The sequence below is a fragment of the Nicotiana sylvestris genome, chromosome 1 (assembly GCF_000393655.2).
Source record: "Nicotiana sylvestris chromosome 1, ASM39365v2, whole genome shotgun sequence".
In the NCBI taxonomy this organism is placed as follows: domain Eukaryota; kingdom Viridiplantae; phylum Streptophyta; class Magnoliopsida; order Solanales; family Solanaceae; genus Nicotiana; species Nicotiana sylvestris.
The window spans coordinates 93,527,684-93,544,295 of NC_091057.1; the positions used below are offsets into that span (position 1 = coordinate 93,527,684).

Below are 16,612 nucleotides of genomic sequence, written 5' to 3' on the forward strand. Positions count from 1 at the left end.
AAAGTCCTGTGGAAAAATTTCTAATTAAGTGGATGCAGACACCACTGTAGTATAACAAGTACGTGTTTCACATATATTTTACCATACATCTTATGTTTATTATTTTTTGCCCTTGTGTTAACTATTCTTCAATTTCTTTTTCATGTTCTTTTTGTAGTGTTGATTGTGGCGTATTTGCTCTTAAGCTCATGGATATGCTGTTGAAGAAAGAAGATGTCTTCAATTTCGATCAAAGTCAGACATTGACCTACAAGAGAGAATTGGCTGTCAATCTTTGGGCTCATGGAAAATGGAAACAAGATAGCTGCTATGAAACTCCAGAAGAACAATAAGGACATGATTATGGAGATTTTGAAGAGACTGTGTGTGAATTTTTTGATTAGAGGATTGAGTGCACAAAAATTTGGACTTTGTGAATATACATTAATTATTTTTTTAGTTGATTTCTGTTCAGAAAACTATGTCTGTATCTTTTATCATGAATTTTAAGTACATTTTTGTTGAAAAACCTTAAGCATGAAGTAATGACTTCTGCTTTTTAGGCTGAAGTTTTGGTTAAAAGTCATAACAAAAGTGTCGATTCTAGGACAAAAACATCAGCTTTATCATGTGCTGAAGTTTTTAGAAATACACTAAAAACTTCAGCAGTTTGTGCTGAAGCTTTTTGAAAAAGCTCTACGAAAAACACTATTGAATCCAGGACAAAAACTTCAGCTTATCAAGTGCTGAAGTTTTTAGAAATACACTAAAAAACTTCAGCAGTTTGTGCTGAAGCTTTTTGAAAAAGCTCTACAAAAAACACTATTGAATCCAGGACAAAAACTTTAACTTATCAAGTGCTAAAGTTTTTAGAAATACACTAAAAAACTTCAGCACATTGGGCTGAAATTTTTTGAAAAAGCTTTATTACAAAACTATTGAATCCAGGGCAAAAACTTCAGCTTATCAAGTGCTGAAGTTTTTAGAAATACACTAAAAAAACTTCAGCACATTGGGCTGAAGTTTTTTGAAAAGCTCTACGAAAAACACTATTGAATCCAGGACAAAAACTTCAGCTTATCAAGTGCTGAAGTTTTTAGAAATACACTAAAAAACTTCAGCACATTGGGCTGAAGTTTTTTGAAAAAGCTCTACGAAAAACACTATTGAATCCAGGACAAAAACTTCAACTTATCAAGTGCTGATGTTTTTAGAAATACACTAAAAAACTTCAGCACATTAGGCTGAAGTTTTTGTCATTTATCACCTATATCACCTACTTCATCTTTCATTTAAATTTCTCTGACCATATAGTAAATGTAGTTATTTTTTTACTATAGAAAAATTGTGGCCTTATTTTTTACTATTTTTTATTGCATTTACCACTTACTTGTTTTACCACCTACTTATCTTGTTACATTCAATTTCTCTGAAGAAAAAATAGTTAACAATCTCTTAAGCATTTATAGCTATTAAATTGATATCTTTTATATTTATAGATATTAAATTGATTAGGTTCACTCTTTGGCTATATTAACAATCTCTTCACTTCAAAATTTTATAGTCATCCATAGACTTCTATCATATTTTTTAAAATTTATATTCAAAGAAAAGCAAGAAAATGTTGGCAAAGACATGCTTATTGGGTGTAGAAGGGAGTTCATGGGAAGCAAAGAAAAATTCGAAATACTTCATATGTGAAGGAGAGTGGCCAGATCAAAAACTCGAGCTTTAGGACAATTTGCTCTTTTTACTAGTTGATAAATCTAACTTTTAGGAAAAAGAGCAAATTTCCTGGAGCTCGAGTTTTTGATGTGGCCACTCTCTGTCACATATGAAGTATTTTGGATTTCTCCTTCATTATTTTTACTTCCCACGAATTTCCAGCTGCACACCCAGTAAGCATGTCTTTGCCAATAGTAGTAAACTTCGTCAACCTATGTCTAACAGAAAACGCTTTGGTGGAATTAAATTTGGTGAAATGGAGCGTGATTGTCCTATAGCTCATGGTGCTCCAGCGAATTTGCATGAACGCCTTTTCACATTTAGTGAGTCCTTCCAGATGCACATATGTGGGAAGTGCAAAAATATAGCAAATGTAATTGAGAGGTGCGTACAAGGTGGTAAAGTAAGAGGCTCGTATTGCTGCTTCTGTGAATCAGTTGAAGACATAGTGAAGGTTGATGTGTATATGGTGCAAAGTTATTATGTTAGGAGATCTTCAGCATGGGCATATCTCTTAAGTTTGACACTGAGATTTGCTAGTGCCTAGGTCTCATCTGTAAGCATGAAATCATAGTAGTAAAGTTCAGTTGGAAGCATATTTTAGAGTTCTATAACCAAAGGCATGTATTGGTATTCAACAGGGAATTGGCTGCAAATCTTTAGACTCATGGAATGTGGTTAAGAAATCCAAGAAGAGCAACTAGGACATGACTATGGAGAATATGAAGACAATCTGTGAATTTTTTGAATAGAGAATAACTTGTAAACGAAGAACTATTTTTTTCTTTTTTTTCAAGGATGTAAGTGAAAACAAAATTGGATTTTGTGAATATACATTATTTTGTGTGAGTTATGTGATGTCTTTTAAATTTTTGTTTTATTCGCATTAATTAGTTTTTTAGTTGAGTTGGATTAATTCAAATATGTTTGTGTCTTTTTTTATGAATTTTAAGTAAATAACTTCTGCTTTTTAAGCTGAAGTTTTGGTTAAAAGTCATAACAAAAGTGTCGATTGTAGGAAAAAAACTTTAGCTCATAATGTGCTGAAGTTTTTAGAAATACACTAAATAACTTCAGCAGTTTCTGCGTAAGTTATTTAAGAAAAACTATTAAATCTTGGACAAAAACTTCAGCTTATAAAGTGCAAAAGTTTTTAGAAATATACTAAAACACTTCAGCACATTGAGCTGACGTTATTTGAAAAAGCTTTATGACAAAAACTATTGAATCCGGGACAAAAGCTTCAGCTTACCAAGTGCTGAATTTTTAGAAATGAACTAAATAACTTCAGCACATTGGGCTGAAGTTTTTGAAAAAGCTTTACGACAAAACTATTGAATCCACGACGGAAAACTCCAGCTTATGATGTGCTGAAGTTTTTATAAATGAACTAAATAACTTCAGCACATTGGGCTGAAGTTTTTTAAAAAACTTTACGACAAAAACTTCAACATGTTTTTTTTAACTTGATACTTATCTCTTTTGCATTTACTAGCTATTTTTTGTCTTTTGTCACCTACTTCATCTTTCATTTAAATTTGTTTGACCATATAGTAAATGATCTAAAAAGTTACTTTTCAGGCTGAAGATATGTTTTTACTATAGAAAAACTGTGGGCTTATTAGGGCTGAAGTTACATTACTTTTTGCATTTACCACATACTTGTTTTACCACCTACTTATCTTGTTTCATTCAATTTCTCTGAACGTAAAACAGTAAAAATACCTGAAAAGTTACTTTTACATTTATAGATATTAAATTGATTAGGTGAACTCTTTGTCTATATTAACAATCTCTTCACTTGAAAATTTCATAGTCATTCATAGACTTCCATCATATTTCTTTAATTTTATATTCATCCTTAGTGTTTTAGCTTTTGTTAAAGAAAGAATGTTTGGTGCAAGCGGAAGTAGGAAGCCTAATATGGACGAAATTATGCAGAAGTGGGAGACTTTGAAGTGTGTGTGGTACAATAACAAACCGATGTCTAATCTTATGCTTTTGTGGGATCGAATAAAGGCTGATTGGGAGAGAATCAAACCACAGTTTTTACCAATGAATCATCAGAACAGGCTTAACCTGGAACGTAGCTCTGGAGGTTATTCAACCTCATTTGACAAGGTTGTGTAGCAGTTTGATAGTTTTAATTTTCCCATCGGAGACGACTATTCCAAGCTGCAAAACAACTGAAGACTCTTCTTTCTCTTATGGATAGAGTAATTGTTGAACAAAGTCAGCTGTATGATGAATTCAACAAGTTGAAGAATGATCTCGTTGGACTCTGTGGTCTTTTTTCTGAGTACCCTATAGTTTTCTCCGATACTGATAATGAGATATTTAGAGAAATTGAGGATTACTGTGATGATGATGATGATGATGATGATGATGATGGTGATGATGCTTAGTGTTTGTAATCCTTTTTTATGTTTTTAATGCTGTGCTTTTTTGTTTACTTCCGCATATTCATTAGAGAATATGCTGAAGTTATTAGGTTCATTTTGTATAACATCAGCCTAGAGACGTTGAAGTTATTGTTTGTACTTTGTGTGTTGTCCTCATCTCTTTCTGTATCAATGTAATTCTCATCCTCTTTCTTCTTAGCTTTATGTTGTACTATCCTTGTTGTTGTTTGTATTTGGTGAAGTTAATGCAATTAGTTGGTTTTTATGTTTAGTTTTTGTAATCCTTTTTTATGTTTTTATACTATGCTTTTTTGCTTACATCAGCATATCCATTAGAGAATATGATAAAGTTATTAAGTTCATTTTCTATAACTTCAACCTATAGATGTTGAAGCTTTTGTTGGTACATGCATTTCTTTTATGTGTTGTACACACATATGTGTGTGTGTCTGTGTGTGTGTGTTTGTTAAGGATATGTATTTCATATACTGTAACTTGAAGTTTTTTCTCGCTGAAGTCATTGCGTACATTTTTAAAATGCAGCTAAACCTGTAAGCCTACGCAACAAAATGAGTAATTTGTACTTTAGCAGTATATAAAATAGTCCAAAAGCTTATTTTTTTTATTCCTATGAAAAAAAATCACATTTCAAATATGTCATACAATAATGAAAGTCTAAATTTAGACCAAGGATTATTGAAGGTTGGAGTATCTTTCAGTGTATTTCTTGGAATATGGATGAGGTGCTGGAGAAGACAAGCAAGTTGTTCTGTTATGTCCAACTCGTTTACATCGATTGCATTTGGTAGAATTCAATGGTGTTGATTCAGTCGCAGGGATATGCCTCTTCTTTTGTCTTCTTCCTTGTAAAATCTCTACATCGGAAGGTTTTGTGATCTCAGATTGTACATTTTGTGGTATATCCCATGATTTTTGATCTCCCACGGTATTCACATGTCCTTTATATGTTTTCAACCATGTTTCCTTTGAATACCAATTTGAGCAGTAGTCATATTTTTACAAATATCTCTTATTAATAACAACAATTGCATGTGGACAGGGCAATTCATCAAGTTAGAATTCTAGGCAGTCACAAGTTCTCTTCTTTAAGTCTACAATGAATTCGATTCCTTCACTAAACACCTAACAAGGAATAAGAAATTAAGATAAACTATATTAGTCTATTGTTGCTTCAAAAAGAAAAAGTATGAAGTTTTTTAAATGTAAGCAGTAAATCACTGCAATAGATATAAAAAGCTAAAGTTAATAAATATACTCACAAACATTTTGCAAGCCAAGTCCATCTTCTTAGTCATCTCTTCTTCTGCCCATATTGATACTCTGTGAATAGTTTCATTTGCCTTTTTTCTCCATTTGTAAAACCACTCTCCCAACTTTTCTTGGATGAAATCTAACATTCTTAAAATAGGTATTTCTTTCCCTTTTAATAAAACGGAATTCATTGATTCTACCATGTTTGTTGTTAGCATATCATAATGTCGTTGTGGGAACCACGATAGAGCCCATCTCTCTAGAGGCTCTTCTATTATGTAATTGTATGTTTTCTTGTCAACAGTTATGAGTTGGGACATTAACTGATTAAAATCTTCACATTTGTATGACCTTGCAGCACTTTGAAATAGATTTATTACCGTGGCTTTTGCATATCTTTGCTTTAAATTTTTCTCAAAGTGATAGAGGCAGATACCATGGTGAGCTTCAGGAAAAACTTTTCTAATCCTATTTGCGATCGATTGGTTTTTATCTGACAAGAAAACCAGTTCACGACGGACATGAATTGCTTTTCTCTTTTCCCGAAGAACCAATTATATGCCTCGTTGTTTTCTAAATCTGCTACACCAGAACATAGAGGAAAGATTTGATTGTTTGCATCATTTGATACAACAACAAATAGAACACCACGATATTTTGACTTTAAAAATGTTGCATCTACTGCAATAACAGGTCTACAGTAGGACCAACCAACTACTGATGCTGCAGGAGCAAAGAACATGTAAGCAAATCTGTACAGTGAAACACAAAAAAACAAATCATAAGGTGTGAAGTTTTTCAAAAAGGAACATTTGAAACTTTAGGCTGATGGTTAGTATTGTTTTGCTTACCTATTCTGCTCATCTCTTTTTATGCTTGTGTACGTTTCTGGGTTTTTGCGCACCATCATATGCAGGTATGAATGAAAAATCTGGTAGTTCTCTTCAAGTGTTCCCCTTATGCAAGTAACAACTTTTTGAATAGCGCGCCATGTCTTGTGATAACCAATGTCAATCCCAAATATCTTCTTCACTTTGTTTTCTACAAAGGCTGGTGTAACCTCTATCTTTTTGTCTCGAACATGTTCTATAATTTGTCCACTTATAAAATTTGATGTAGCACGCTTCTGATCTGATTTTCTTGCATCAACCGAGCATTCATGGTTGTTATGATGTTTTATCACCCTGAGTAGTGTGGAATTTTTTATTTTGGTTGCATGTACATTCCAACCACATTTGTCCACGATGCATTTCAGCTCACATCTCTTTGAACATGATCTAACAGCAATGAATTCAACTTTCTGGTTTATCTCCAAGCTGCAGAAAAATTTAGTCATGTTTTGTTTGTTCTCAAAAATTGATCCGACTCTTACTTCCTCAGGAAACGCATCGTGCCTAAGTATTTTACATGGTGGAGATTCTTTTAGCTTTCTCCTCACTCTTTTTCTTGATTTTTAAGTAACACTAGAAGTTTCAGCAATTTCTTCAATTCTATCTGATGTTATCGGTATAAGCTCCATGTTTACTTCATCTTCATTGTTGCTTATCATCGAAGAAGGTAACAAAAATTTTTGTTGGATTGTGTGTTGGTTGTCAATTTGCATTTTTAGCTATCCTTCTTCTTCTTGGTCATCGACAAACTAGTATGAATTTATTGGAGGAGCGGGTAATTGTTGCAACATTATATATTCTGAAGCAGCTGTAATGTTAGAAAGTTGTTGCTCATTGTCTACTTCCATTATTGGTTGTCCTACTTCATGTTGATAATCAGCAAAAGGTTCTGAATCTATTGCATATGCAAGAGATTGTTTGAATGCTACTGATTCGGAAGGTTGTATTTTTTCGATGACGAAATGGCAATTCTTGTAGGCTAAATCAGTTGTAAGCAAATGTATACAGGTACTGAGTTCTTCATCTGAAGTTACAAGCATCCCTTTGCTTGTATTTAGTTTGATATCAAACCATACTTTTAGTGAATATCTGGTTGAATCAATATTTGCAACTTCACTAATTTTCTTCAAGAAAGTATTGAATGATATGTGCTTATTAAGTAGAACAAGTTTTGTATCATGATCCAAGGATTTGAAATCAGGAGTCCACCTCCTATTGAAAGTTATAACAACGCAAATCGAACTCATCCTGCAGATTCATGTTTAGTGGCAAGTATTAGGAAAGTGAAAAGAGGAATTTTTAAATTGTTTGTGCTGAAATTTTTACAAATGAACTAAATCACTTAAGCATCTTCTGCTGAAGTTTTTTGAAAAAAGATGTATGACATAATTAATGAATCCTGCACAAAAAACTTCAGCTTATTAAGTGCTGAAGTTTTTAGAAATAAGCTAAATAACTTCAGCATATCAGTTGAAGTTTTTTTGAAAAAGCTATATGACAAGGATTCATGAATACAGGGAAAACAACTTTAGCTCATTAAGTGCTGAAGCTTTAGAAATGAACTAAATAACTTCAGCACATTGGGCTGAAGTTTTAGCAAATGAATTCAATAAACTTGAGCATGTTTCAACATTTATTGCATAGTATACAGGAGTAAACATAACAAACACAATTAAAGTAGTAATTATATTGCGTTGGGGGAATGTGTAAGTGTAATAATTACATTCCTATCACATTCATGCACGCTTTTTATTAGACAACGTTTAAAATTCCTCTTTGCCTTTTCATATACCATGCAAAAGTTTTTTCCCTTATATAAGCACTCTATACCTTGTGAGTTTATTCACTCAAATACATATATTTTAGTAGACATAAAATACAAAAAGGAGAAAAATGGATGCTGTCATCGGGAAAATAGTGGAAGAAATCAAGCAAGACATTATAAAGGCTTTTGAGCTGAAACTGGATGAGCTCATAGACAAGTACGGCATAGAGCTGGAAGAAATCAACAACAAGCTTGATACGCTTGTGATGTATGCAAGATTTGATAATCTTGCTGATGAAGATGCTCTCCATCTAGACGACGATGATGATGATGATGATGATGATATGGAAGATTAGTTTTTCTTTTGTTAGTTATGTTATTTTGCTATTTATGTAATTTAATTTATCTTTTTTAATGTTTAATAAAATATTCAGTTTTTGTTTTAAGTTTTTGTGCGTTTTTTAATATTAATTCTATTCAAACTCGAAAAATGTTACGACCCATTTCCATAATAGGTCATGATGGCGCCCAACACCATTGTCGGGCAAGCAAACGCGGAAATATACTAAATAAACTCTCATTTACCTTTACCCAAAATAGTTGCAATGATTCTTTAAGTTGAAATAAAATCAGAAATGACCAGTAAAGTAAAAAATAATCATACAATCCCAAAAATAATACAGTCTACTTGTGACGACCCGGCCAGTCGTCTCATGAGTTACCACTCCGTTTCCCCCATTTTAGCTTCTTTATGCTTCATTATCCGTGTTCTGTGTTATCGGGTTGGTCAGATCGAGTCCGGAATGATTTTGGTAAGGTTGGAGACACTTAGTCTCTTTTAAGGAAGTTTAAGTTGGAAAAGTCAACCGGATGGTGACTTATGTGTTACAGGGCTCAAATATGAGTTCTGATGGTTGGGTTAGCTTCGGGAGGTGATTTATCACTTAGGAGCGTGATCGGAATGAGTTTTGGAGGTTTGGAGTAGATTTAGGCTTGAATTGGCGAAGTTGATATTTTGGCGATTTCCGGTTGGTAGGCGAGATTTTGATATAGGGTCGGAATGGAATTATGAGAGTTGTAGTAGCTCCGTCGTGTCATTTGGGATGTGTGTACAAATTTTCAGGTCATTCGGACGTGGTTTGGTTGGGTTTTTGATCAAAAGCGGAATTTGGAAGATTTTAGAAACTTAAGCTTGAATCTGATGTGTTTTTGGTGATTTGATGTTGTTTGAGGTGTTTTGATGATTGGAACAAGTTTGAATAAGGTTTTAGGATATGTTGGTTTCTTTGGTTGAGGTCCCGGTGGCCTCGACTGAGTTTCGGGTGGTCAATTGGATCATTTGGAAGTTAGGAAAATTGCAGATTTTGAGTTCCAGCAGTTGCAGACATTTTGGTCTTTGTGTTCGCGAGAGGACCCTCGCGTTCGCGAAGAGTCTGTTGAGGGAGGTGAAAGTTTAGCCTTCGCGTTCGCGAGGAAGGTGACATGTTCGCGAAAGGCTGCGAGGTTGTGCATTGCGTTCGCGGGTGTGTAGTCGCGATCGCGTAGGGTCTTTTTGGTCAGCTGGTCTGAGGTCATGTTTATTCTTCACGTTCGCGAGAAAGGGTATGCATTCGCGAAAGGTAAGGTTGAGGAACCATCGCGTTCGCGATGGCCATGTCGTGTTTGCATAGAGGAAAAATTGATCAAAGTGAGTTTGTTCTCGCGAACGCGAGGGTTTGACCACGTTCGCGATGAAGGAAATTATAGCCTGGGCAGAATGTTTTTTAACTTATCTTGTCTGCGATTTTGGGGCTCATTTCCTCCATAGTTGGTCATTTTGGGAGATTTTGGAAGGAGATTGAAGAAGGATTCAAGGGGAATCATTGGGAGGTAAGATTCTCGGACTTAAAGTTCGATTATTATATGAATTCCACCTAGAAAATCATGGAACTTAAGCTAAAAATTGAAGAGCTAGGGCTTGGAAATTTAGACTTTTGATTTGGGATTTGGAGGACCATTTGGGGTCGGATTTGAGAACTTTTGATATGTATGAACTTGTGGGAAGATAAAGAATCTATTGATGTGAAAATTTCTGAATTTCAAGACATGGGCCCGGGGGTCGGGTTTTGGTAATTTAAGGATTTGTGCCCTTTATTGATTGTTTTTGCTTGGACTTCGTTCCCTTAGCATATTTTGATGTCCTTGTTCTGATTTTGGATAGATTCGACGCGCGTGGAGGCCGATTCTAGAGGCAAAGGCGTCGCGATCTAGAAATTTAGCTAGTTCGAGGTGAGGAATGATTGTAAATGATGCTCTGAGGGTTTGAAACCCTGGATTGCACATTGTAGTGCTATATTAAGGTGAGACACACGCTTGATGACGAGTGTGGGGTCGTGCACTATTGGAGATTGTGACTTGGTCCATCCCGATTGATGATTTTACCGACTATTTGGCTTGAAACTTATTTGTTATCATTAGAATTTGAATGCCATATTTAGGCTTCGTGCCAACTGTTAGAACCCTTCGGGGATTTTCATTAATATTTACTCACTGTTTTGACTTATTATTTGAACTCAGTCATGTTAATTTTCACTGTTTTTACTACTCACCCATGTTTACTCAGTTTTAAGACTTAAATGATATTTTTAATGATGTTTGGGTTGAGAAACACTGTTTTACTATTGCCCGAGAGGCTTGTGATGATTTTTGACTGAGTAAGGCTGGGGGCCTATATTGTGAGGAAACACTAATAGTGATTTGAGACCGAGGGCCTGAGATATGTACGCTACGAGGTGACTTGATTGATATGAGGCCGAGGGCCTAGTTTTGATGCCACGAGATGGCTTATTATTGCGCTTGTGCCGTAAAGCACCCCTCCAGGAGTCTGCATACCCCCAGTGGGCGCGGGTATCCATTGTGATGTGAGATTGAGCCCGAGGGGCCGGTACTGATCTGAGATGTTGCCCGAGAGGCAGATTTATTGATACTATGCCTGAGGGGCGAACTTCGATTTGTTTACTTTACCTTAACTATCTGTCAATTACTTGTTTACTTGTTGGAAGGGGATTGTACTTGACTTTTACCGATTTTACTATTTTAAATGATTTTTACTGCTTCATTATAGAATACCTTGTGCTTTACGTGTTTTCTTACTTTCAGTCATTATTTACATTTTTTACTCACTGAGTTGGAGTACTCACTTTACTCCCTGCACCCTGTGTGCAAATTCAGGCGTAGCTGGTTCCACTCCCGAGTGCTGATTCATCCAGCTTCAGGCGGGCTTTTGGAGATTGCGAGGTAGTTGTTGACGTCCGCAGCCCCATGTCTCTACTCCCCTATCATTTCTATTTCTTTTCAAACATTTGTACTAGTTTATGATTTTAGCAGACTTGTATTATGGCTTATAGATGCTCATGACTTGTGACATCCCAGTTAGGGGTGTGTCGGGTGGCACTTCCATATTTTATCGATATTTTCCGTTGTTTAGTATTATTAAATCATGTTTAGACTACTCTTATGTTGATTAACTATTTTAAAAGTGAATTGGGTATAATTGGTTGGCCTTGTCTTCACGAGAGGCGCTATCACGACCAGGTTTGGGGTTAGGGCCGTGACAAGTTGGTATCAGAGCCTAGGTTACATAGGTCTCATAAGTCATAAGCATGTTTAGTAGAGCCTCGCGGATCGGTACAGAGACGTCTGTATTTATCCTCGAGAGGCTGCAGAACCTTTAGGAAAAACTTCATATTCTTGAAATTCTTGTCGTGCGAACTTGTTGATCCGAGTACTAAACTTCTGTTATTCTATTCTCTTACAGATGGTGAGGACACACGCTACCAGATGGGGTAGACGACCACCAGTGCCACCAGCTGAGGCCACCAAAGGTCGAAGATGCGGTTGTGGTCGTGGAAGAGGCATAGCAGCGAGGGCAGCACCTGTAGATCCACCAACTGCCTCAGTTCAGGACCAGGTCACAGCTATGGACGCTTCAGCAGCACCGGTTCTGGCACCAGCTGTACCCATCGTGATTCCAGGTCTTCAGGAGGCCTTGGCACAGATTTTATCAGTTTGCACTGGCCTGGCTCAGACGGTTTCAGCCACTACAGCTGCAACTACTTCACAGGTCGGGGGAGGCAATCATACTCCCGCCGCTCGCAACCTGAGTAGGTCGTGCAGGGATTTCAGACGCCGGGGGCGCATCCAGCCCAGCCGGTTGCAGCTACTCTAGACTATGTAGTTCCTATCATGCTGGAGGATGAGCAACGTAGGTTGGATAGATTTGGTAAATTGCAGCCTTCGACCTTCAGTGGCGTAGAGGACGAGGATGCCTAGGCTTTTTGGATAAGTGTTAGAGGATGCTTCGTACTGTAGGTATTTTGGAGACCAGCGGGGTCGCTTTTACCACCTATCAGTTTTCAGGAGCTGCTTTCACTTGGTGGGAGGATTTTAAGAGGCGTAGGCCTGTTGGTGCAGCACCCCTTTCCTGGCAGCAGTTCTCCGTTATCTTCCTGGAGAAGTATGTGCTGCAGTCCCGTAGAGAGGAGTTGCGTAGGCAGTTTGAGTGGTTGCGACAGGGGGAGATGAACATGTCGCAGTATGAGTTGAGGTTTTTTGAGTTGGCTCGTCATGCCATTTGGTTGGTTCCGACAGATCGAGAGAGGATCATGGGGTTTGTTGATGGTCTTACTTATCCGCTTTGTATTCTTATGACCAGGGAGAGGTATCTGGTGCTATGTTCAAGGAGGTTATGGATATCTCCCATGAGATTGAGTCGGTTCACCGTCAGGAGCGAGAGGAGAGGGAGGACAAGAGGACTCGAGGATCTGGCAGCTATAGTGGTACTCCTTCAAGGGGTAAGTTTCAGCACGACAGAGGCCGTTCATTCAGGTCTGCTCAGCCAGCTCGCCCAATTATCGTGGGGCATCTTCGTGTCATGATTATCACGGATCTCAGCAGGGCCAGTCATCACTCAGCACCCTTCTAGTTTAGAGTTCGACCCGTGCTCCATCAGCTCAGGGCTCTTCTATGCCGAGCGCATCTGCTAGTCACTCTAGTGCGAGGGGTTCCCTTCAGTCCCCTTCTCCAGCACCTGGGAGTTGTTATAAGTGTGGCGAGATAGGCCACATGTGGAGGTAGAGTCCTCATCGTGTTGCTAGTTTGACCCAGCAGAGGGGTCAGTCATCGGCTTCAGCGCCAGTTTCTTCACCGCCACCCGCTCAGCCAGCCAGGGGGGGGAGCTTAGTCAGCCAGAGGTCGCCCCAGAGGGGGAGGTCGATCAGGGGGCCATCAGGCCCGTTTCTATGCACTCCCAGGCAGACCCTATACTATTGCTTCAGATGCTTTCATTATAGGTATTGTTTCAGTCTACCACATAGATGCCTCTACATTATTTGATCCCGGTTCCACCTTTTCTTATGTGTCATCATACTTTGCTCGTTATTTGGGTATGCCCCGTGAGTTTCTTGCTTTACCTGTTCATGTATCTACCCCGATAGGTGATACTGTTGTTGTAGACCGTGTGTACCAATCATGTGTGGTGACTATTGTGGGTCTGGAGACCCGAGTGGATCTATTACTATTGAGCATGGATTGGTTATCTCCGTGTCGTGCTATTCTGGACTGTCATGCTAAGATAGTCATATTGGCTATGTCGGGTGTGCCACGGATCGAGTGGTGAGGTGTGACTGATTATGTTCCTAGTAGAGTGATCTCTTTCTTGAAGGCCCAGCGTATGGTTGGGAAGGGTTGTCTTTCATATCTAGCGTTTGTGAGGGATGTCGGAGCTGAGGCTCTCAGTATTGATTTTGTCCCAGTTGTGAGGGATTTTCTAGATGTGTTTCCTGCAGACCTGCCGGGTATGCCACCGGATAGGGATATTAATTTTGGTATTGACCTGGTGACGGGCACCCAACCCATTTCTATTTCGCCGTATTGTATGGCACCAACGGAGTTGAAGGAGTTAAAGGAGCAGTTTCAGGAGCTCCTAGATAAGGGGTTCATTCGGCCTAGTGTGTCACCTTGGGGTGCGTCGGTTCTGTTTGTGAAGGAAGAATGGCACAATGAGAATGTGCATTGATTATAAGCAATTGAACAAGGTAAGAATTAAGAACAAGTATCATTTGCCTCGCACTAATGATTTATTCGACCAGCTTCAGGGAGCGAGGGTGTTCTCCAAGATTGATCTCCATTTGGGTTATCACCAATTGAAGATAAGGGACTCAGATATTCTTAAGATGACATTCAGGACCTGATATGGTCATTATGAGTTCTTGGTGATGTCTTTTGGGCTGACCAATGCCCCGGCAGCGTTCATGCATTTGATGAACAACGTGTTCCGGCCTTATCTCGATTCATTCGTCATAGTCTTCATTGATGATATTCTAGTGTATTCGCGTAATCAGGAAGAGCACGCGGAGCATTTGAGAGTTGTGTTGTAGAGATTGAGAGAGGAGAAGCTTTATCAAAATTCTCCAAGTGTAATTTTTGGCTCAGTTCAGTGGCTTTCTTGGGGCACATGGTGTCCAGCGAGGGTATTAAAGTTGATCCGAAGAAGATAGATGCGGTTCAGAGTTGGCCCAGACCATCCTTCGCCATAGAGAGTCGCAGCTTTCTAGGTTTGATGGGCTATTATTGTCGGTTTGTTCAGGGATTCTCATCTATCACATTGCCCTTGACCAAGTTGGCTCAAAAGGGTGCTTCATTTATATGGTCGGACGAGTATGAGGAGATCTTTCAGAAGCTCAAGACGGCTTTGACCACAACTCCAGTGTTGGTTTTGCCATCAACTTTAGGTTCATATACCTTGTATTGTGATGCTTTGAGAGTTGGGATTGGTTGTGTGTTGATGCGGGAGGGTAGAGTTATTGTGTATGCTTCTCGTCAGTTGGAGCCCCATGAGAAGAACTACCCCATTCATGATTTGGAGTTGGCTGCCATAGTTCACGCATTGTAGGTTTGGAGGCATTACTTGTATGGCGTGTCTTGTGAGGTGTTCACTAATCAGCGCAGTCTTCAACATTTATTCAAGCAAAATGATCTTAATTTGAGGCAGCGGAGATGGTTGGAGTTGCTTAAGGATTATGATATCACTATATTGTACCATCCGGGAAAAGCCAATGTGGTGGCCGATGCTTTGAGCTGAAAGGCAGTGAGTATGGGGAGTTTGGCATATATTCCAGTTGGGGAGATACCTCTTGTATTTGATGTTCAGGCCTTCGCTAATCGGTTTGTGAGGTTGGATATTTCGGAGCCCAGTCGGGTATTGGCTTGTGTGGTTTCTCGATCTTCCTTATATGAGCGCATCAGAGAGCGCCAGTATGATGATCCGCATTTGCTTGTCCTTAGGGACAGAGTTCAGCATGATGATGCCAGAGATGTGACCATCGGTGATGATGGGGTGTTGAGGATGCAGGGCCGGATTTGTGTGCCCAATGTGGATGGGCTTCGAGAGTTGATTCTGGAAGAGGCCCACAGCTCGCGATATTCCATTCATCCAGGTGTCACGAAGATGTATCAGGATTTGAGGCAGCATTATTGGTGGAGAAGAATGAAGAAAGATATTGTGGATTTGTGGCTCGGTGTCTCAATTGTCAGCAGGCAAAATATGAGCATCAGAGACCGGGTGGTTTGCTTCAGCAGATGGTTATTCCTGAGTGGAAGTGGGAGAGGATCACTATGGAGTTTGTTGTTGGACTCCCATGGACTTTGAAGAAGTTCAATGCTATTTGGGTGATTGTGGATCGGCTGACCAAGTCCGCACACTTCATTCCTGTGTGTACTACCTATTCTTCAAAGCGGTTGGCTGGGATCTATATCCGGAAGATTGTTCGTTTGCATGGTGTCCCAGTCTCCATCATCTCAGATAGAGGTACTCAGTTTACTTTGTAGTTTTGGAGGGCCGTGCAGAGAAATTTGGGTACTTAGGTGGAGTTGAGCACATCTTTTCATCCTCAGACGGATGGGTAGTCCGAGCGCACTATTCAGATATTGGAGGACATGTTGAGTGCTTGTGTTATTGACTTCAGAGGGTCATGGGATGAGTTTCTACCGCTCGCAGAGTTTGCTTATAATAACAGCAACCAATCAAGTATTCAGATGGCTCCATATGAGGCTTTGTATGGGAGGCAGTGTAGATCTCCAGTTGGTTGGTTCAAGCATGGGGAGGCTAGGCTATTGGGGACTGACTTGGTACATGATGCTTTGGAGAAGGTGAAGGTGATTCAGGAGAGGCTTCGTACAACACAGTCGAGGCAAAAGAGTTATGCTAATAGGAAGGTTCGACATGTGTCCTACATGGTTGGCGAGAAGGTTCTACAGAAGGTTTCACCCATGAAGGGTGTTATGAGATTTGGGAAGAAAGGGAAATTGAGTCCGCGGTTCATTGGCCTTTTGAGGTGCTTCGGAGGATTGCGGAGGTGGCTTATGAGCTTGCTTTGCCACCCAGCTTGTCGAGTGTGCACCCGATATTTCATGTTTCTATGCTCCTGAAGTATATTGGGGATCCGTCTCATGTTTCGGATTTCAACACGGTTCAGTTGGATGATGATTTGACCTATGATGTGCAGCCAGTAGCTATTTTAGGTCGTTAGGTTCGAAAGTTA

The 16,612-nt window shown here is 39.0% G+C and overlaps 1 protein-coding gene across 1 annotated transcript; it reads right to left on the minus strand.

Annotated features, from left to right (window-relative positions):
• Positions 1-5,218: 5,218 nt before the first annotated feature.
• Positions 5,219-6,714, minus strand: LOC138872438 (uncharacterized). The gene is made up of 4 exons (XM_070150431.1): positions 6,230-6,714; positions 5,815-6,130; positions 5,391-5,701; positions 5,219-5,249 (listed from the first exon to the last, which is right to left on the minus strand). The coding sequence occupies exons 1-4, from the start codon at positions 6,712-6,714 to the stop codon at positions 5,219-5,221; spliced, it is 1,143 nt and encodes a 380-aa protein (XP_070006532.1).
• Between the last annotated feature and the right edge of the window lie 9,898 nt (positions 6,715-16,612).